The sequence below is a fragment of the Rhinolophus ferrumequinum genome, chromosome 13, assembly GCF_004115265.2.
Source record: "Rhinolophus ferrumequinum isolate MPI-CBG mRhiFer1 chromosome 13, mRhiFer1_v1.p, whole genome shotgun sequence".
In the NCBI taxonomy this organism is placed as follows: Eukaryota; Metazoa; Chordata; class Mammalia; order Chiroptera; family Rhinolophidae; genus Rhinolophus; species Rhinolophus ferrumequinum.
The window spans coordinates 27,979,027-28,001,267 of NC_046296.1; the positions used below are offsets into that span (position 1 = coordinate 27,979,027).

A 22,241-nucleotide genomic window follows, 5' to 3' on the forward strand; every position below is an offset into this window, starting at 1 on the left:
TAGGGCGGAGGGAAGGCTCTCATTTGCCCTAGAAAGAATTTCTATTCTAAACTTCACCGATAAGGTAAGGGTTCATCGATATTTCGGGCAGCTGCTACAATGTCTTAGACATCGGAGTCTCTCGGAGGCTTCTCGGGGACTTGTCCGGTTTAGGCCCGGAATTGCGTTCCAGGCACCCCTACACCCGCGGGAGAGGCGGGGTGTGTGGCAGCAGGCCAGGCGGTTTTACTGGTATTTCTGCTAACAAGCAGGGGACAGTTCACTCAGTCCTCCCGAGAGGGGCTGGTACTTTCATTTCTAAAGCTCTCGTTTCCTCGGGGAACACAATTTCTAGCGCAATAGGTGCGTTGTCTTTAGTCTTCCCCGTTCCCTGTGAGGACCGTAAAGGGTTAAATCTCAGGCTCCGGCGTCGTGGGAGAAGGTGAGGCAGGGAGATCTGAGGTCAAGGGGTGCGGACTGGGTGCAGGAGAGGTGTGGATGGAGGGGGTCGTTTTCTTCCTGCGTGGAGGATCTTTGTTAGCAAGGATGACTGAGTGGGAAGTTTTTTGAACTTGACAGAAGCGGGGGAAAGGTCTTGTCTGGCTAAAAAAGAGAGTCGAGGTTAGATCTTGGATGAATTTCCGGGGGTTTAGAGTGGATTCCACAGCTGAGTGCATCCGTAGCGAAATGGAGTTGTCAGCGCCTCCTTCTTTGGAAATCCACACCCCACCCCACCCCCACGAGACGAATGACACCCTGCAGTATGGAATGAGTTTTAAAATATCACGGGAAGTGAGACAGCCTGGTTGTTTTGGTGGTTTTTCACATGCCTTGCTCCTTCTCTATTTGCAATGAATTGTTTCTGTAATATTCCGAGAGGTGAAAAAAAAGTTCTTCCTTTCCTCCAGTAAACCAGAGTCTGGGCTAGTTATTATTGGTTTTGGAGAAGGGACTCTGTCCCCTTGGGGATCCTGACACATGGGAGAAAGTTTTGTTGCAATGACTGGTTCCATTTCTTTCTGTAAAACAAACACGTAAACGAAAAGCAAAAATCTTAAAGGCAACCAACAATGAGATGCATTTCTCAGGGCTTGCTTTCAAAGATAATAAACCTCATATGGAACAACCGATTTCTGATGTCTTTATGAAATCCTATCATTTCAGTGCTGTATATAAAATGAAACAACCAAATTTAAGGCATGGCGTATTTCCTCCTTTCAGTGTTAACGTTCTTGTGAAGCCGCTAGATTGTTGCTAAGTGAAAGTGTTCTTGAGAGCTTTGTTAAGTCCATTCAATTAATAACACATACACACTCAATAGTGTTTTTGTTGTTGTTTTGTTTTGTTTAAGACCTCTTCAAATTACTCAGGACAGGAGGTTTCCTAATTCTCAAAAGGTTTGGGAACTTCTCAGAGCAAAGAGGTAATGTATCATACCTTGCGTGATAACTTTATTCTAGTGAACCTATTGGAGAAATAAACATTGTCTTTAAGCAGAAGGAAAGAAAGTATACATTTTAATAAAACTATTTAACTTCAGTCTCCAGGGAAATCATTGATACAAACTGTCTTTTTAAGCACTTACTCATCTCTTTATTTACTGGGGAGGAGGGGTTATTTGTTTCTCTTTCTGAGTTAAAGGTTAATTCTGAATTAAATGAAATCCTCGACCTTAACCAATGGAAAGGAGTAAAGATAAAATAAAGGGTGAAACAGAAACAGTTCCTCTGTGAGGGGAGTGCAGTGAGGGATACACTTTAAAGGCTGATAATCAGCCCCTCACAGAATCTCAACCCTTTCTCAGCATCAAACTAGCAGGTTAAAAGGACTGGGAAAGGATTCAGATCACTTGTCAAAAATAATGACCACACAGAGTTCATCATGTAGAGAGTGTTCTCCGAATATTGTGTACTTTCATGAAAATTTCCCGGAGCCCAGATTTACTTACACAACCTTAAATTGGTGTTTCCCAGTCTGGTGTGTCCTAATTTTCTTCTCTTCCTCTCCCTGCCAACTCACATATTCTAGCTAGAACCCAGCTAGAGGCAATCTGTTTGTGGTTGTTTGTTTGTTTTTTTGTAGTCCTGGCTGCTGAACTGTTTTTTATGGTGAAGAGTTTTGTAGAATTATATACCTGTCTTCCTCATTATTTTGTGTCAAGGATCTACTCTTGATAAGTGGCCACAAACATTTAGAAACTTGCAAGTAAGTAGTGGGTTTTAAAGGGCTGAAAAAACACAAATTCTGAAAATTACATTTTCATAGTAAGCAGTTAATAAGAGCTTCAGCCTCCCACAAATTTTAAGCAAGTTCATTTGAATTAATGAAACTGCACAAATTAAAAGTTACTACAGTCTTGTATCAGTGTGACCACAGTAAACCATACCACATTACCATACAATCATTGTTTTACAAAACATTGCTAGTTCCTCATTGTAAAGTAATGTGGACTGCTTCATTAATCAGAAGAACATCTATTTTTGCCAAACAGACTGATTAGGTAATTTAATTTTTAATACCCCTCCTTCCTGGCAACAAGAGAGTTACATTGGATCCCCTCTTCTCTATGTAGTATTTGTTTCTAAGCGAGTTTATAAAAAAAAAAAGTTGCAAAAAGTAGCAACTTGTTTCAGATAACAATTACTCTTAAATATTTTGTGTTTAATTTGTTTTTGTTGGAGGTTTTACTTGTGTGTGAAAAGATTTTTCTCCTTTTGCTGGTGGTTGTCATTTAGTTATTTCATCAAAGTAAAATTGACATTTTTGGATCTACTGATCAATTTGTTTTAAATACTTGACTGCTTAGCTATCATGACGGTTAGTCAAGAATTATACAATATAGATTTATGTGATTTTTTTTCTAGCAAACTCATTTTTCATTTATAATAGGAAAAGTTTATTGAATTTACTACTCTGTGTTCTCAAAAATACTAAATGGTACGAAATAAAAAGCAAATTTTTACTCTGTACTCTTGTTTTCATTACCCATGTCAGAGAAAACCATTCTTTATTAATAATTTTATTTTTATTTCTTTTGATTGATTTAGTTATATTGATGTACTTTATCATAATCCAGAATGCTAAACTAAATTCCTTGACAGTTAGAAACTTTTACCTGATTCATCTAATTTCCTTCACGTTTATGTTTCAATATGCACATAATGAAAGGGACATTATTGGAAAGTATGAAATAGCGTTTTTCAAATAATAGCTAGTTTTTATCCCTAAAGGTGATAACATATTTGTCTGTGAAGTAAAACACGAAAGATGATCATTAGCTTTACTTTTTATTTCTTTCTAGTTATAATTATTCAATATGTTCCCGCTGACTGAGGAAAACAAGCATGTGGCCCAGTTGTTGCTCAGTACTGGGACTTGTCCAAGATGTATCTTCAGATTCTGTGGTGTGGATTTTCATGCACCTTACAAACTTTCCTATGAGGTATTTTCATTTTTTTTAAGTTAAGAAAGTTTTTAAATGAATGCCTGTACATTAGAAGGCAAATATCTATCCATAACTTCATTAAATTTAAAAAACTATAATAATTACTGATAATGTTGATTTTGGAATTTCCATTACCATAAAATGTAAGTTCTTTTTTAAGTGATTATATGTAGCGTTTAATATAGTCATATCTTTGTGGAGCAATTCTCTGGTGCGTTTACTGTTTGTACAGACCTTTCCTAAAGAGTATCTAGACAGAATATCACAAAATAGTGCTTCTCACCAGATATTAGTGAGATGTAACAGAGGGGGGTGATAGTCCTGAGATCTTCTATTAAGTGGAAGCATTGTGGATTTGGTTGCCTTTTTTTCTTTTTCTGTTTTCTATATTATCATTTTACTTACAGAGGCATTTGCAATCCTCTAGAAGTAAATGCTATCAAAATCATTATTTACTGCTATTAATAACAACAAAAGTAATATACAGAGATCTTTAACATTTATGGTAAAATACAGAGAGCTTTGACATTTAATAGAATACTTCCATATAAAATATGTAACATTTTATGAAATATATTTGATCCTAGTAGTGATTTTTTTTCAGAGACAGATAGTAATTATATATGTGTATATATACGTATATACACACACACACATATAGCTGTATAAACATGAACACACAGTTTCTTATAATTTTTAAAATATGCCCAGGAGTTAGCAACAGTAGTCATTTTTCCTATGTATTAGTTGTTTCTATTATTTTGGAAATAATTATATCTAATATTCATATAGCATTATTATATGTCAACCTCTCATATAATCCTCATAGTGATCTATTAGGTAAGTACATACTATGATTGTCTCTATTTTCAGATGAAGAAACTGAGGCACAGAGAGGTTAAGCAACCTGCCCAAAGTTACACAGCTATTAAGTGAGCAAGCTAGGATATGAACTGTCTGTCTGAATCCAAAGCCTAGAATTTGGAGCTAGAAGACACGGATTTGAATCCCAGTCTCATCAATTTCCACCTTCAGTTTTCTCCTCTGTAAATGGGAATGATGATAACATCCACCTCACAGGATTTTAAGGGACAATATCTAATAACGTATGTGAAAACATTTTGAAAACTGGAAATAGTACATATGCTATGATGATTAGTATATATGTGTATATTCATTTATACACACTATGACCATAAAGTAATAAGACTGGTTTCATGTAACTCTCCTTACACATTTTTTTCAGACACATAATCTATTATTCTATACATGTTGTAATATTTAAAATGTATATTATATAAAGAGACTTAGTGTTACCAATTTTTGTTTGTGTCATTTTATATAAATAAACCTGAAAATATTTGAAGACAATTTTTTTGGTAAATGTACTTGAATTTTGATCTGTTCTATTCATATAACTATATGTGTACACATACATATATGTATATGTACTGTTATACTGGCATTATAGATCTAAACATACGCGTATTTGTGTAGGTCATAATATACCTGTTTGTGTATGTATATCTGAATATTTCTCTGTTAAACATAAAAAAGGAGAGCTGAAATGAATTAAATTTGAGTGAAAGATTTTTCCTTTTAGAGTCAGTAAATTGTAATCTCAGTGAATTTCAAAAGGATATTTATTCAACAACTGAATAATAAAGCCTGTTTAATTTAGACAAAGTAGAGGAAAAGTCCTCTGAATATTTGGATGAGTGGAATGTCTGCAATATAAGAATGGTTTCAAAGGAATGCCACTTGTAACATTTTGACAGAAATCAAGCAAAGGAGAATGTAATAGAAGGTTTCTTTCAATTAATGCATATAAATGGCTTATAATTATGGTGCCAAATTTCAGAGTTGCAGCATCTGTTTACCTTTGTTTAGTAAATTTGTCTTGAAATTATTTTTACTTGATAGACCTTCTAATCTTTGTCTAATTTTTCACATTTCACATTAAATATTGTGCATATGAGGTTTTAGTGATTGTGAGATTAATAACCTAGCAATAATGTAAATTAAGTTTGTATTTCTATTTGTTAATAACTAGAATGGAAGTTTTTTGTTGTTGTTGTTTTTAACTGAAATTAGCAAGTGAATGACCCCACAACAGAACCACAAACCTAATTAATGAATTTCTTAATGGAGTCTCTCTGCCTCAGATTTAGGATGGTAGCTTCACTGACATATGAAACTCTTTTGAAAAAACATTCACACATTTATTATAGGAGTTAGATAATTCTCTTTTAAATTCCCTGGAAAACCAATGCTAGCTAATAAAATTAATTCATTGCTCCAGATGATACAAATCAACATTGTGTAAATCTGTGATCTATCATAATTTTGACTCCTGTTTTCTTGCTTCATGTTACCCTAAGGGTTATTACTTTTTTTTAAAATTAACTTTCCAGGAGTTGCTCGGTGAACTACAGAAATTTCTGGAAACTGAAAAAGATGAATTAATTTTGGAAGTTCCAAACCCACCTTCCAAGAAAATTCGACTCCAAGAACTAGAAGTTGGGATTGATGGGATTGATAATCTGAGTCAAAATGGAGAGGGAAGGGTCTCTGTTATTGAAGATGGAAGCACTGCTTCCAAGAACTCAAATTTAAATGTGTGCAATGTATGCCTAGGAATTCTTCAAGAATTCTGTGAAAAAGAGTTCATTAAAAAGGTAAATAATCTGTTTTTGTTATTTTATGTGCAATTATGTAGAGATTTTCAGTCTCAAGGCCTAGAATTCTTGTATCTAAAGGAACAATGCCATTTATTTCAACTTTTTCATGCTAATGGATCATTAAAACATTTTCTTAATTTAAAAAAAGCCTCTTTATCTCAGATTACCTTTTTTGTCAACATGATATCTGAAAATTAATGATATATGTATCCATCCATCATGACTATTTCTGTCATTAGTGCTACTCAATTGAAGAAAAATATAGCAGTTTTCCCGTTGCTATTTTACACAGTAAGGAGTTAAAGTTCTTTCTTAATCGTACCTATTAGTGTCTAGAAAATATAAGTGTTACAGCCTGTGGAAGGTATATGATTGAATATGGGATGCCTTTTATTTCCAGGTGTCAAGAGTGCCATATTTGGCTTTATTTTGTTGAAAATCTTTTTTAAATCATGGGATAACCTAATAGAAAACTATTTTGACATTCAACAGATTGTTCTGCAGGTGAATCCTGGATGTTTTGATGTCAGTCTTCAGGGTCATAGTTAGCAAATAATTCAAGATGTTAGTGAGAATTCCCTATTCAAAGGTGAAAGTTTGGAAGTTTTGCAGTGTCATCTGAACCAAAAATTTATGTTATGAAAATTAATAAAATTTTTAGCCATTTCCTGGAATTTATATAATACTTTTTGTGTAATAAAAATAATTTTTATGTAACACTATTTTAGGTGTGCCAAAAGGTTGAGGCCTCTGGATTTGAATTCACCAACTTGGTATTTTCAGTCTCCTTTCCACCACAGCTATCTGTAAGAGAGGTAAGGTCATTTACCCCATAAAACTACATGTGAAGTACAAGATTAGTTTCTCAAAAAATAGGAATGTAGAAATATTCCTCACCATATTATGTTTTTCACATTTTGTGTACTTATTGAGTAATTGAAAACATGATGTTATTATAGCTGCTTAACAATGTTGAGTGAATGGATGAAAAAAGGAATTCTTGGTTCAAGTTAGTTTATTCATCACAGGACTGTCATATCTTTTTTTCCCCTTTTTTTAAAGATTTTTTCATTGGGGAAGGGGAACAGGACTTTATTGGGGAACAGTGTGTACTTCCAGGACTTTTTTCCAAGTCAAGTTGTTGTCCTTTCAATCTTAGTTGTGGAGGGTGCCGTTCAGCTTCAAATTGTTGTCCTTTCAGTCTTAGTTGTGGAGGGCGCAGCTCAGCTCCAGGTCCAGGTCCAGTTGCCGTTGCTAGTTGCAGGGGGCGCAGCCCACCATCCCTTGTGGGAGTCGAGGAGTTGAACCAGTAACCTTGTGGTTGAGAGCCCACTGGCCCATGTGGGAATTGAACCGGCAGCCTTCGGGGTTAGGAGCACGGAGCTCTAACCGCCTGAGCCACTGGGCCGGCCTGTGTCATATCTTTTAAAGGTGCGCATTCAATAGCGGATATTCATTGAGGATTAGCTCTGTGTGAGGCATGTTGGTCAGAGAAAGAGATTTGACCAGGACTCCAGTGATCTTTTGGGGCATATTTATAATGGTCCTAGGATAGGGTCATTTCAATTATGATGAACCTTCTGATTTTCTGGAGTAAAATATAAAAAGTTGGCACTTCTTTTAGTCAGTGGGAAAAAGGGCAATAGCCTTATGTTTATTTTAATATTTTTCCTTTACTAGTGAAAAAAATAATAGTAGTCATTACTGTAATATTCTTGTGTGTCAAAACTTACGTGAAAACATAAAACTATCTTTGTTAATACTGTTAAAAGAAGTATAGGGAGAATGACCTCTGAAATCTCAAATTACAAGAGTGAGTTCTAAACATATCCATTTATTTGTATGTATAAGGTGACTTTTCCTTAAGAATCCCAAAGCATCATCAACACATTGCGTCTTATATTGTCACTTTCCTTGGGTGAGCATGTTTATTAGCCCCTGAAATGCTGAAAATTGATTTAAAATGTGTTGAATGATAGATAAGAGCTGAGAAATGAAAAAGAGTAGAATGATTTTAAGTAGTACCTCTGTTGATGACAAGATAATTAAGCAAATGGAAGAATAAAGGGGACGATCATGATATACTGAGGTTTATAAACACTTAAAGTCATTTTCTAGTCAGTCATCATCAAAGTATTTCCCACTGATAAGTCATCTTCAGTGTCCAGTTTTGGAAGAGAGAAACAGACTTCCAAAAGCTAAGTGACTCACAAAATGTTGCAGTGTTTGAGTACCAAAAATAAGAATAAGAAATACAGTCGACCTTGAACAACACAGGTTTGAACTGCATGGGTTCACTTATACACAGATTTTTTTTCCCAATAAATAACTGTAAATGTATTTCCTCTTTATGATTTTCTTAACGTTTTCTTTAGCTTACTTCATTGTAAGAATACAGTATATAGCATACATAACATAAAATATGTTTTAATCAACTGTTATTGTTAAGGCTTCTGTAGGCTAATAGTCAACAATAGGCTATTAGTAGTTGTTTTTTGGGCAGTCAAAAGTTATACATTAATTTTTGGCTGTACAGTGGGGAGAGGGTGCACCCCTTACCCCTACATTGTTCAAGTGTCAGTTGTATGTTTTCTAAGTGTGGTTATATATCTTACCACCAAACTCCTCCTCTCAAAGTTTATATTTTTATATTAAAATTTGCATTGTCCATATTTATCACTTATGTCAGGATTTTAACAATATTAACATTAATATTGTTAAAATTATATTGAATACTTATGAAGTATTTATATTCCATACCAGAAATAGAAGATGCTGCTTTTAAAAATAGAATTATTCTGCTTAAACTCCACTTACTTTTTGTAACTGATTTTAACCACTAAATTATTTAGCAGAAATATGTGACTATTCCAATTATTGGGGAATTAATACTTTCCATAATTTAGTGTGTTAAGTGACTCATTGTTTTCCTTTTTGTTAGTGAGTAGTATATTTTCATCCATTCATTTCTTAAGAATAATAATTATTTTTAAAATATGCAGTTTTATATGCAGTATACTATTTTTCACAACCTGTATTTCTTCAGCAAGTTGTGCTTATGTTTCACTTTGTGATTTTCTTTTATTATTGTGCTTTGTTACTTTCTTTTATTGCTGTCTTTTAGTACTTCTTTGAAGTTGAGATATATGTTATTGGCCAGGCTGGATATAAATTGCTCTTCAAACCAGTTAATTTATTTGTTGCACATCCCAATTTAAATTAATTATACATCTTCAGAATCTTCTTGCATTTTGAATATAAATTCTGTAATTTCTTTAGTGACATGTTTCTTCTACATTGTAGTTTTTTTTCAACTTACATCTTGTAAAACTTAGAACTTATTTGTCTGTGTGTAGAACAAACATATTAATATACATGGAATTGATTGGTGCTTGTTATCTCATAATTCAGAGTGTAATATATAATTGAGTCAACTTTTTTCCACTTCTGAAGAAGAAAAATATGATCACAGAAAGAAAATAATTTTTTATCAACATGTTGGTATTTATTATATTCCTGCTTACAAAAGAACCAAGGAAGGGATTTTTTTTTAATCAAATGATGAAATTTGTATTAATCTCTCCATATTCCTGGCCCTGCAAATTCCTTTTTGGCTATAGCTGCAGTTTTTATTTATAGTTTTTATTTATCATCATTATAAAAGCACTATTACATTGTTTTGTACACCTGAAACTAATAAATAAAATAAAATAACAGTAAAAAAAATAATAAAAGCTTGTGAAGAAAAGCTTGCAGTTAGCAAACCATTATCATTATTTTACAATATTATTGACTATATTCCCTTTGCTGTACTAAAGTATATCCCTGTGACTATTTTTATAACTGACAATTTGCACATCTTTATCCCTTCCCTTTTTTACTCTTTCCCCCAAACCCCCTCCCACGTGGAAACCATCAAAATGTTCTCTGTATCTATGAGTTTATTTCTGTTTTGTTTGTTCATTTATTTTGTTTTTTAGATTCTACATATAAGTGAAATTATATGGTATTTGTCTTTCTCTGATTTCTTTCTTTTCCTTTTTTTTTTATTTCATATTTTAGTCTGTGTATTTAGTCCTAGTATTTGAATTTCAGGCACCATTTTAAGGCTACATCATTTTAATTTTTCTTTATTATAACAAAGAAAAACAAGCCTATTTTCTATAATTAAAAATAAAACCAGTTTAATATGTATATTTTCTTCTAGACTAATCAGAGACATAATCACCCAAACTGATATGACTGATCAGGATTTCTTTTCTAACAAAATGTTTCAAAATAATGGCCATTCTTTAAAAAGCTGTTTAACTTGTTTGTGCTGGCAACAAATCTATCACTTCTGATTTCAACATCTTACCTTGTGTGTCAACCACAGCATTCTTAGCTGTAGTCTTTGACTCATGTAATTTATTGGAGTACTTAATCCATTTACAATTAAAGTGATTGTTGATAGGTATGTAGTTATTGCCATTTTGTTATTCATATTTATAATTTTTTTCTTCTTCTTAAAGAAGTCCCTTTGACCTTTCTTGTAATACTGGTTTGGTGGTGATGAACTCCTCCAGCTTTTTCTTATCTGGGAAGAAACTCAGCTTTGTTAAAGGGAAGGATATAATAGTGTGATATAGCAAGAAATTATATACCTGCATTGAGATCTGAGATACTGCGAGTGGAAGGATACTAGACACCATCTAGAGTAGAATTTTAAAAAGAGAGAAACGGGATACATATAGGAGTGGAAGTGTGCTGTCTGCTCCTTGGCCAAGGGAAGAGGTAATGAGTTGCAGACATAAAGTCGTCACAAAGGTTAATATATACAGTAGCAGGAAGGACTCCCAGTATTCTGGCACTTGATGGAAATCACATTTGGTTAAAAGCACATTGTCTGACAGCTTTTGAATGGGAAGAGTTTCTTCTCCTAAAGCAGTGGTTCTCAAACTTTAATATGCATAGGACTCATTTGGAGAGCTTTCCAGGTCTCATCCCCAGAGGTTCTGTTACAGTAGGTCAGTAGACCCATGAATTTGTGTTTCTAACAAGTTCACAAGTGATGTTGGTCCTCCTGGTACGAGGACCAAACCGCTGTCCTAAAGAATAATGGGGGCGCGAATGTAGTCCTAAATAGAGATGGACAACCTGTCAAACGGTGTATTCCTGATAAGAAGGGAGAAACAGGCATAATTAATACATCCTAGACTTTTGATAAGTGGATTTTGAGCAGTCCAAAGAAAAGGCTGTAAAAGAAAAATGGCATAGGAATCTGCACTGGAAGATAAAAGGATTGGGAAGTGCAGAGAAAATGCAATTCAGACTTTAAGTAAAACCAAATTATCCCAACAAATAAAAGAAAGTTTAAGGAAAAAAATATATCCCAATGAAGAAGAAATGGGGAATACCCCCCACTTCCCCTCCCCCTTTCTCTATTTACAAACATTTGTATTTAATTTGTATTTATATAGATATATTTATTTGACTTTTTATTTTGGAAAATTTCAAAAGTAGTCAAACTAGCCTAGTGAACCCCTATGTATATATTATCTGACTCCAACAGTTAGATTTTTTTTGACAACCTGAGATCAATTTCAAAAAAGAGATAGATGAAAGGTGAAGTCAATTAATACAAATATAAGAAGGAGGCTTAGATTTGTAAGAAAAGCAATTAGAAAATAAAATCTCTGATGGGTAGAGTCTTGCAATAATTGCTAAGGAAGACTTGGAGTACTTAAATTTATGTTTAGAGCAAGAAAGATATGGAAAGGGGGATGGATCTGCTACTTGGAACTGATGGTATACTGCTGATGGATGATACAGAGAAAGCAGAACTTTGAAAATCCTGTTTTGTTTCTGTCCTTTCTGTCAAGGAAAATGGTCTTCAACTAAAAAGGGTAGAATGATCATTGGTAAGGAAGAATGAAAGCTCCACATGGCGAAGCTTCTCTACATGGGTTCAGGTGTTCGGGCCTGGATGAATTACATTCCAGGATAGATTTAGAAAGAACTTCCAGCTGTCCATGACTTTTGAGAGCTTTTAAAAGATAGCAGATTTTCCAAATGACTGGAAACAGATAAGAGATGTTCCAGTTTTCCAAAGGCGAAGAAAGTTTGTTCTGTTAACTACCAACTGGTGACCCTAAAACCCTGGCAAGATTCTAGATCAGCAACTAAAGAATAAATTATGGGCACTGAGAATAAGGAAAACTTGGTTCTCAACACACCAAACAGGTTCACTAAGAATAAATCATGTGTGCCTCATTTCTTCCTTCTACAGGGAGCAGTCCTGGTAGAGCAGGGAAATACAGTAGCACCAGTGTGATCGGAAGGCAGCTTGTCATTGACCAGGTTTCTTCCTCATGATAACTTCCTGGAAGGGGTAAGAAGCATGAGCAGGATGTGAAGACAGTTGGGTGGATTGTACCTGACCGACCAGCCCCCAAAAGGAGCTGCTTAACAATTGGTATCGAACTGGACAGTGTTGCTCTAAATGTGCTCTGCCAGTCAAACACCTGAAACGTACTTGGGGAAAGGTTTTGATTGCTGGGCCTCGTGTCAGACCTCCTAAATCGGACTCTTTAGAGATGGGGCATAGATGCCCCTTGACAATTCATGTACACATTGAAATTTAAGAATCACGAATGTCAGGGAGATTTCTGAAGTGCTGCAGGACTCTTTTCATACCTTGTCCTGTTCATGATTTCTGTCAGTGATGATATCATGGTAACGCTCACTACAGGTGTACGTGACAAGAGTTGAGACAGTATAGCAGGTAGGTTGAGTGTTAGAATTGAGATCCAAAAAGATCTCAAGAATAGGGAAAATCTAATGAGATGAAATTTAACAGGAATAAACATAAATTCTTATACTTTGGTTTAGAAAAACAACTGCCAAGAAAAGAATGAGGCAGGAGTGGCTTAAAAGCTGTGTTTATAGACAAGGCTTAGAGGTTTTTGTTAATAGCCCAATAAGAATTAGGAGTGTGATGTAGATAACCTCTTTGGATTTTAGTCCAGATATTAAAAGTATAGTATCTGGAAAGTGACAATCCTATTTTGACAGTGCTGGCCATTCTTGGAGTGCCATATTCAGATGGAACATTCTACTTTAGGAGGAACAAGGACAAATGGGAAGGCATTTTGTGGTAGTCCGAATCCTAATTTACCGAAATTTGAATATGTAAACCCATGTTGGACTTCTGACCTAAAGAACTGTAAGGGAATACATTTTTGTTATTTAAAACCACTAAGTTTGTGGTAATTTGTGGCAGCAACAATAGAAAATGAATACACACTTAGGGAAGCGCATTCAGAATGCTGAAGACACCTGAACCATGGTCACAGGAGCCACTGGGAGGAACTTGGGTTATTTAATTTGAAGAATAGATGATTTATTTGGATAAATTTGCTCTCCTCAAATATTTAAGGGGTTTTCTGCTGCAGAGGTAGAATCAGGAGGGAAATAGTTTTCAGCTGTAAGGAATTATGCAGAATAGAATAGACTATTTTCAGAGATGGTGAGTTCCCTGTCACCAGAATGTTTAACCCAAGGCTGGGCAACTGCTTGGCATACATATAGAAGGAAGATGGGCACCATACAGTTGGTTAGACTAAAGATTTTGTTCAGCCTTGTCAACTCCAAGATCCTATATAGTTTGAAGGAAAACATTTAGTGTAATAGTTACTTCTTTATGTTACCTTATATTCATGATTGATTCCTCTAAACTTCTATACCACATTAAATTAGTGCTACACTAAAATTACCATAGAATGAATGACTCAGACTTATGCTAATATTAGGCTAAACTTGCATTTATGGGAACAGCATTCCATGAAGTCCTTTTAAAAGTGAACATTTTGAAGTCCTATTAATTCTTTTAGGTTTATCTTTACTAGTGAAGTCCAGTAGAGGGCAGTATTGTTCTATCAGCGTGGCTTATTGGTTCTGCCTCGGAGGTAACGTGTGGGAAAGAGCTTGCTCACTCTGCCGACTTTAAAAACAGTCTCTTAAATGTGACTTTGGTTGTATGAAACACCTGCTTCTTGATATGCAAATTGATATGGTTGGCGTCTTATTTGTCAAATCAAACCTTTGTTCCTTTCATTTGTTATACTTTGTGATATCTCCATGGTTTATACTAAGCACTATAAATTATACACAGCCCTAAAAAGTAGCCAAAAAATAAAAGCAGTACCATTTCGATGGTAGCAGTTTATATTTACAAAATTATTTTCTTCTTAAAATCTGACAAATGGATATTCAAAAGACTTCGGATTTTTACTTAAATCTGTGTATTCTTAATCAGTTTGGGATCATCATCTCAGTAAGAATCTAAAGAAAATGTAAAAATGCACATATTCAAAAGTTTTGCGTGTATTTATAGGGGCCTCTTAAACTGTCAGCCATTAATCTAGGATCTTTCTTAATTGGATACTCCAGTAATTTTCCCCCTGTGTAATTGATTGATGTGCTTACATTTTCTAAAGAGCAGTGGTTTTCTAACTGTGTTTAGCTCATAGGGCAGAATATGACGAAATTGCTTTGACTTCAAGTACAGAGAGCTACACTTTAAACTTCACATTGGGCATACAGACCTGAGTTGGCTTTTTTCATTTATTAAACCGACTCTCTGATTTAGAATGTGTATTTTCTGCTTTTTGTTTATTTTCCGTGACTTCTCAATTTTTATTTTGTATGACAAGCACTGTGTCTAAATCAGTTTTTGTTCTCTGTCACCCTCCATTTAAGACCAACTCAAGGTTCACTTTAATCAACAAACTTTTTCTGAGCTTACTAAGGAATTTTCAGAATTTGCCCTACTTTTTGGTTGGGTTTGTTAGAATCGGCTTCAGTCCTTCTGTCGTCCATTTGTGCATGCAAAGCACATTTTTACAAAGTTGTTGAATAAGACACTGAAAAACACGCAAAATTATAGAGATCACTGTCTCTGCCCTTTCAGGATCTTTCAATAGACTCTTCATGAATGTGTTGGGGGGATAGTAACCTTGCTAATGTTTTGGATATACAGGCTGTAACTTTTAAAGCCCTTCAGAGGATATGCAGCAACTCAAACTCATCTTCCTAATGAAAGATAACTCTAGTAGCATGACCCTGTGAGTACAAACCAGTCTATGAAAGCCTACATTATTAGAATCACAGAATCATAGATCTTGGTGATTACCTAAAACAGGGATCCAAGTTTTTTAGGGCACTCATTGAAAAATGATGATAGGTATATGATTCTGACTTGTCAGTGCTCTGGTCATACCACTACCCCAGGTATAAATCTGTTCATATCTATTGAGAATCTCTGGTAAAGGGTCCATGAGTTCCCAACCTTTATATATGAGGTTATCCCCTTTTAATCTTTGAAAATTTAATGGATCCCCAGTATCTGTGAATTGGATGGAAGACATACTTGGATGATTTTTTTTAGATCAACACCACTTCACTGATCATATCATTCACTCACCCTCATTTACAGAGGAGAAAACTGAAGCTTGCCCAGTGTGTCACATTTATTGGAATTTGGGTTTACCTCCTCCACCACTTCATGCTTCTTTTTCTTTTTTTAAACCACACCACCTAAAGAGTCATATTGTTTTTATTACATCATAATTTAAAAGTTATTCATATAAGTAACTTTAAAGTATTGATATGATTGAAAATCTTGATTCTTTTTTCTGGTAAAATCTGCTTTTGGTCTGAAAATGTTACTGTGAGTATCTGGGCAAAGATAATGTGAGAGGAACTAACTTGGGTGGGAAAAAATGAAATAGATTTTATTTACAATTTTAAAAAATAGATTTTATTTAAATGTGATCTTGAAGCATACAAAAGGAAATGAAATTGATAGAAAGGTATCAATACAGGTAGCCCTTTTATTCTTATATTAAGAATCATAATATAAAATGGTTTCCATTTAGAATTCAATTCATAGCTAGGATTTAAATTTTCTGTGAAGCTAGGGTGTTATGATATGTATTGACCATGTGGTAGTCATTTGATAGTATCACTATAAGTTGATGTTAGAAACCATGAGACAGTGATTTTCGTAAGAATTTGGATCATATTTCTGAAATCCTCTACCTTTCAAGGAATTACACTCATGCCCTATTGAGTAAATTGGTAACCATGCATAATGCTAAATTGGTATTCCAAAAAACGTTTTTAATGTAGACATGTATTCAGGGCACTTCTGTGGAGTAACATTTTTAGTCATGATGTAACCTGAGTTACAAAAAGCTTACAAAGAATCTTATTTTACAAATAAAATTAAGATGTCCCACATGTGTGTTCTGAAGAGATTTTAATCACACTTGATACAGGTGAATATTCAGATAAACAATATTCCATTAGCACAAGGGACACTTTTTTCCCTGAGCCTGTGATATAGTTTGTCAATTGGTTAGCTTGTTGTACATCTGGGGAAAGTCTTATTTCAGTTTGTTTAGTCTTTCATATTTTTCACATTTTAAGTAATTGCGTGATAAAAAAAAAAGCACAGGTTACATGATGTGAGTTCTTAAAGTTGAAATCAATCCTAGACTTGAAGTATTTTCATTTTCTTTTTAATAAGTTTTTGTTTTTGTGTTCACCAGTGGTTAACCCTTTCCTTTTCCTCACAGGTAATCACTGTCTTTACTCCTAAAACTAGAGTTTAAATGGGTCTGATTTTGAAAAATGGAATCATAACACAATTTATCTTTTGTATCTTGGCTTTTTTCATTTGATATTATTTTTAAGAGGTTCATCCATATTGTTATGTGGAACTGTAATTTGTTTTCATTGCTGTACAGTATTCAGTTGCATGAATGTACTGTAGTTTATTCATACTACTATTAATGAATATTAAGGTCATTTCTAATTTTTGGCTACTTTCAACAGTGAAACCATAAACGTTCTTGTAGCTGTATTCTAATGCACATCTGCAGGAGTTTATCTAGGTTATATGTCTGCCTCTGAGTGGAATTGCTGAGTCATAAGGAATACATTTCTTTGACTTTACCACATTATGCCAAAGTGGTTGTACCAGTTTACATTCCCATCAACAGTGTATGAGAGTTACAGTTATTTTGCATCCTCACTGACTCTTAGTTTTGAGAATATTTTTAATTTTAGTATTTCAGTGGGTATTGTCATCTCATTGTATGTGTTTGTTTTTGCTTTATGAGTTATAAATAATAAACTGAACCCATTTAAAGGATACAGTTTTTTGAGTTTTGACAGATGCATACACCTAAGTAACCATCGCCACAATCAAGATTTAGAACATTCCCATCACGTCCAAAGTTTTCTTGTGCCAGTTGAGTACTTTCACTCCCAGTTCTTGCCAACTACTGCTCTACTGTCAGATATTATAGATTAGTTTGCATTTTTTTAGAATTTCATGTAAATGGAAACATACATTATGTTATTTTTTTTAATCTGGTTTCTTTGACACAGCGTGATTTTGAGATCCATCCATGTTGTTGTATATATCAGTAATTAATTCCTTTTTATTGCTTTTAATAGAGTTCCATTTTATACCTTTTAACAGAGTTCCATTGTATGAACACATCACAATTTGTTTATCCATTCACCAGTTGATAGACATGGGTTGTCCCAATTTTTGGTTATTATGAATAAAGCTAGTATCAACTTTTATGTACAATTCTTTGTGTGGGTATATGTTTTTCTTTTTCTTGGGTAAATACCTTGGAGTAGAATATCTGGGTCCTAGGATAGATAATATGTTTAACTTTCTGAGAAATTGCCAAACAATTTAAACTGGATTAACCAGTTTAAGTTTATATTCCACCGTAGTATATGAGTGTTCCAGTTGCTTCACATCCTTGCCAACCCTTGGTTTGTCATTCTGTTTCATTTGAGCCATTCTAGTGGGTGTATAGAGGTTGTGTATTTATTTTCCTGATGACTAATGATGTTGAAATCTTTTCATGTGCTTACTTGCCATTCATTTAGCTTTGTGAAGTCTCTTCATATTTGACTTTGTCAAATCTTCTGAATATTTTTTAAAAATTGGGTGGTTTGTCTTCTTTTCATTGAGTTATAAGAGTTCTTTTGCATTCCAGATACAAATCCTTATTATATACATGTATTGCAAATATTTTCTCCCATACTGTAGCTTGCTCTTTAATTTTCTTAATGGCAATTGTCAAAGACAAGAGTTTTTATTTTTGATAAAGTCCAAATCATCAGCTTTTTTTTTTTTTTAATGATTCATGTTATTTGTGCCCTATCTAACAAATCTTTATGAGTTTTGGAGAATTCTCATTTATTATCTCTTTAAATGTTTCAGCTCTATTCTGCCTTTCCTCTTCTCCTGAGGTTCCAATTGCCTATATGTTAGACATATTCACTGAATCTACTATGACTCTTACATTCCCCTTCCTTCCTTCTTTGTTTGTTTGGTTTTAGTAATGTTAAATCCTTTTGATTCTCTTGTGTGATTTTGGGTATTGTCCTCTAACCTGTTTTCCAGTTCACTTATTCTCTTTTCAGCTATGTCTAATATTTTGTTAAACATCTCTACTGAGTTTTTAATTGTTGTTATTGAGTTTTTCATTTCTAGAACTCCCATTTGTTTAGTTTATGTAATTTTCTGTTAATAGTTTTCTGCCAAAGTGTTCAATAGTCTCATTTATTTATTTCCAGTTTTGTTGAGACATAATTGACATACAACAACATTCTCTTTTATTTTCCTGGATGTATTCAACATTACTTAATTTTTTTTCACATTGGGAGATTTTTATTAACTTTAATTGACATTGTTAATTTTGTCTGCCACGTGCTTAAGAAATAAACCTTTATTTGATACAAATCTACAGGTTCTTCTCAATACCACATGATCATGAAAACTTGCAGTTATTGGTATTTTGTAATGATTATAACAATGTTCAAATAATTAACATGTTACTTCACTGAAATACTTAAAAGAATATTCTGGGGAGTGTTTGAAAGCTCTGTTTATACAATAGTGATTGATATATTTAGTTAGGTATTTGGTGTTGAAGATAAACACTTCTTATATAAAACATTTTTAATACATTGCTCTACTAAGAAGCTAGTTATTAGATAATAGTATATTTCTAACACTGAAGAATAAAGCTTCATCTTCATATTTATTTTATTCATAAAATAGGACTCATATTGATGATGAATGTTGCATCCAACAATAATAAACTGTCATAGTGCAAGTGGCATTCTCTAGAAGTGAAAAAGAAGGCTGCAACAAAAGAAACTATATAACTGCATTACACGTTCTTTATATAAATAGCCCATTCTCACCAGTAGAATTAAATGCAGACCAAATGCTTTGAAAAGTTTTTGTGCCTAGATGGAAATTATAATCTTCATACACTAAAGAGAAAATGAACAACAATAATACAGAACACAGTATTTTTTTTTAATGATTATAGCACTTTTAACACCTTCAGCCATCCACTGGATTCTCAGGTCAGATTGGCAACTGAAATTTCACATCCACCTGGGCTTGGCTAAGGTCACTATTTCATAGAGTTTTACAACAATTTTAGCAGCTTCATCCAAGTCTTCACAAGCAATAATTTTAAGTCCATTGTCTATTGTTAGTGCCTTAGCATCATCAACTCATGTACTTTGTAACTGTCCCACAAAACATGTTTTAATTTCCAAATCCTTTACTGCCATGACTATACCCTGTGCAGTAAAATCACACCGCATGATTCCTCCAAAAATGTTGAGCAGAATAGCCAGTACCTTTTTATCTGAAGTGATACACTTAAATGCTTCTGTTACTTGATGGACTGTGGCACCAGCAACAATATCAAGAAGGTTGGATGGAGTCCCTCCATGAAGATTTTTATATTCCTTATGGCCATAGCCAAGCCAGAACCATTTACTAGATAGCCTATATTCTCATCGAAGCCAATGTAGTTGAGATCTGCCTTAGTTGAATCTTTGCCCCTTTCATCTTCCTGGGTCCAGTCCTAAAGGTCAAAGATTTTCTTCTGATGATACACTGAATTGAATCAAAATTGATCTTTGCATCCACACACCGCACAGCTCTGAATCCTCTACCATTGGATTTATTTCTACCATGGTTGCATCCATTTCAGAAAAAGGTTGTAACATTGGACTGTGTTTTCTGCTGCAGAATCACAACATTAGGTGGAAATTCCGTCTTTGCAAGATGGACAGCTTGTTCCTTTTTGATGCCTTCTACAATAGCAATAGGTTCTTTAACTATGGTCTCAGGAGATTCTGCAGCAACATCTTCAATGTTGGCACCACTTTGAGAACTTCCTATTAACACAGGACCTTGAAATGACTTTTCCCTTGTTATTGCAAAGTAGTAGTATTCTCTCCTGGAATATCTTCCCTCACAAACCAATACTTGATTGCAAATTCTGCCCTTTTCTTCTGTTTGCTTGGTAAACAACTTTTCCCCAATCATTAGTGAGGAAACAGGTTTTGCTTCTTCTGGAGAGAGAACTATCTTCACTCCTCCTTTGATGCCACTTTCCAATGTTCCTTTTCCTCTGCTACCAGCTAAAACCTGTGCCTTTATTACATCTTTTGAACATAATTTTTTGGCAATTGCATTGCATTAGCTTCATCTGGTGACTTACCCACGTGTCCTTTGGGAATGGTGACTCCAGCATCTTGCAACAATTCCATACTCATGTGTTCGTGTAGTAAGAGATTTCTTTGTTATTGCTGCTGTACTTGGAATCCATGGTTATTAAACAATCCACAATTTCCCAGAATCTGTGTGGCAGCCCCTAGCGTTGCCTAGGATGTGTGGCTCCTAAGGATGGTGGCAGCGGCCAGCAGCTGACTGTAGAATATGGAGGCTGCCATTTCTGAGTCCAACCTCGACATTTCGGTGCTGTGCGCAAGCCAATATTACTTAAATTTTAAAGTTTTTCCCAGATAAGAAAAAGCTAAAGGAGTTATAACCACATATCTATCAACATTTACTTTAAATGTAAATGGATTAAATGCTCCAATCAAAAGATGGGTGGCTGAATAAATAAGAAAATAAGACTCTTACATATGCTGCCTACAAGGGACTCACTTTAGCTCAAAAGACACATACAAATTGAAAGTAAAGGGATGAAAAAAGATATTTCATGAAAATGGAAACAAACAAAAAAACATGGGGTAGCAATACTTATATCAGACAAAATAGACTTTAAAACAAAGGCTATAAAAAGAGACAAAGATGGACCCAGCAATTCCACTTCTGGGCATTTATCCGAAGAAACCCAAAACACTAACTTGAAAAGACATGTGCATCCATATGTTCACTGCAGCATTATTTATAATAGCCAAGATATGGAAACAACCTAAATGTCCATCAATAGATGAATGGATAAAGAAGGACTGATATATATATATATATATATATATATATATGTATGTCATCTGACTGCAGGGAGTGCAGTGAGGATTTCAGGATCTACCTCTTTTCTATTTTTCAAACAGATTTCAGTCAATCTTATTTTGCTCCTCCTACCCCTACTTCCAGAATTCCTCGATGCTGTTCATTCTCAAACTTTTGCTGATTGTGGAGTATCAGCTTGCCCTGCTTCCAGTTTAGGAACCCCAGCTTTTTGGGGGGTCTGCTAAGTCCTTTACCACTCCTCTGTCAGCTTTCCAGCTTCCAAATAGTTGCTATTCCCTACACTCTCACTGTTCCCATCCTGGTGGATTTTATGCACTTTTACTGGATTTTATGCAAATCTCTTTACTGTTGTTTTAGAGGGTTAACAAAAGTTCATCCCTGAATTTAATCTTCTCTCTTTACCTACAAGTCCAAATATATTTATTTATTTTTAAGATATAATTTTTTGCATTTCTCATTTTAATTTTTATTATAATTACATTACTTTTATTTACTACATTAAACAAATCACCAAAACCAAAGTATACTGACTTGTTTCTTTCATCTGTGAGGTTAGAAATACTTTTTTGCACTATAACAATCGTAGTGGAAATCTATCAATTTAGTTAATATTTTACAAATTAATTATACAGAAGAATATGAAGCGAAAACATATGAAAAAATATTTTCAGCAGTTAGTAGTAGGATTCACACCCAATGGTGACCCTTAGAATGTCTGCAGATTTTAAGGTTATGTAACAGAGTGGGTACAAAA

General features: G+C 34.2%; 1 protein-coding gene and 1 pseudogene across 1 annotated transcript in view; one reads left to right on the forward strand and one right to left on the reverse strand.

Moving 5' to 3' along the window:
• The first annotated feature begins 76 nt into the window (after positions 1-76).
• The window catches only part of PUS10 (pseudouridine synthase 10), a 63,390-nt gene continuing 41,225 nt past the window's right edge, over positions 77-22,241 (forward strand). The window contains exons 1-4 of the mRNA XM_033124702.1: positions 77-421; positions 3,281-3,421; positions 5,839-6,102; positions 6,834-6,920. Of these exons, the coding sequence (XP_032980593.1) occupies positions 3,296-3,421; positions 5,839-6,102; positions 6,834-6,920 (477 nt within the window). The 5' untranslated portion in view covers positions 77-421; positions 3,281-3,295. The remainder of the gene's footprint in view (positions 422-3,280; positions 3,422-5,838; positions 6,103-6,833; positions 6,921-22,241) is intronic.
• On the reverse strand, positions 19,556-20,940 carry LOC117032946 (succinate--CoA ligase [ADP-forming] subunit beta, mitochondrial-like; annotated as a pseudogene).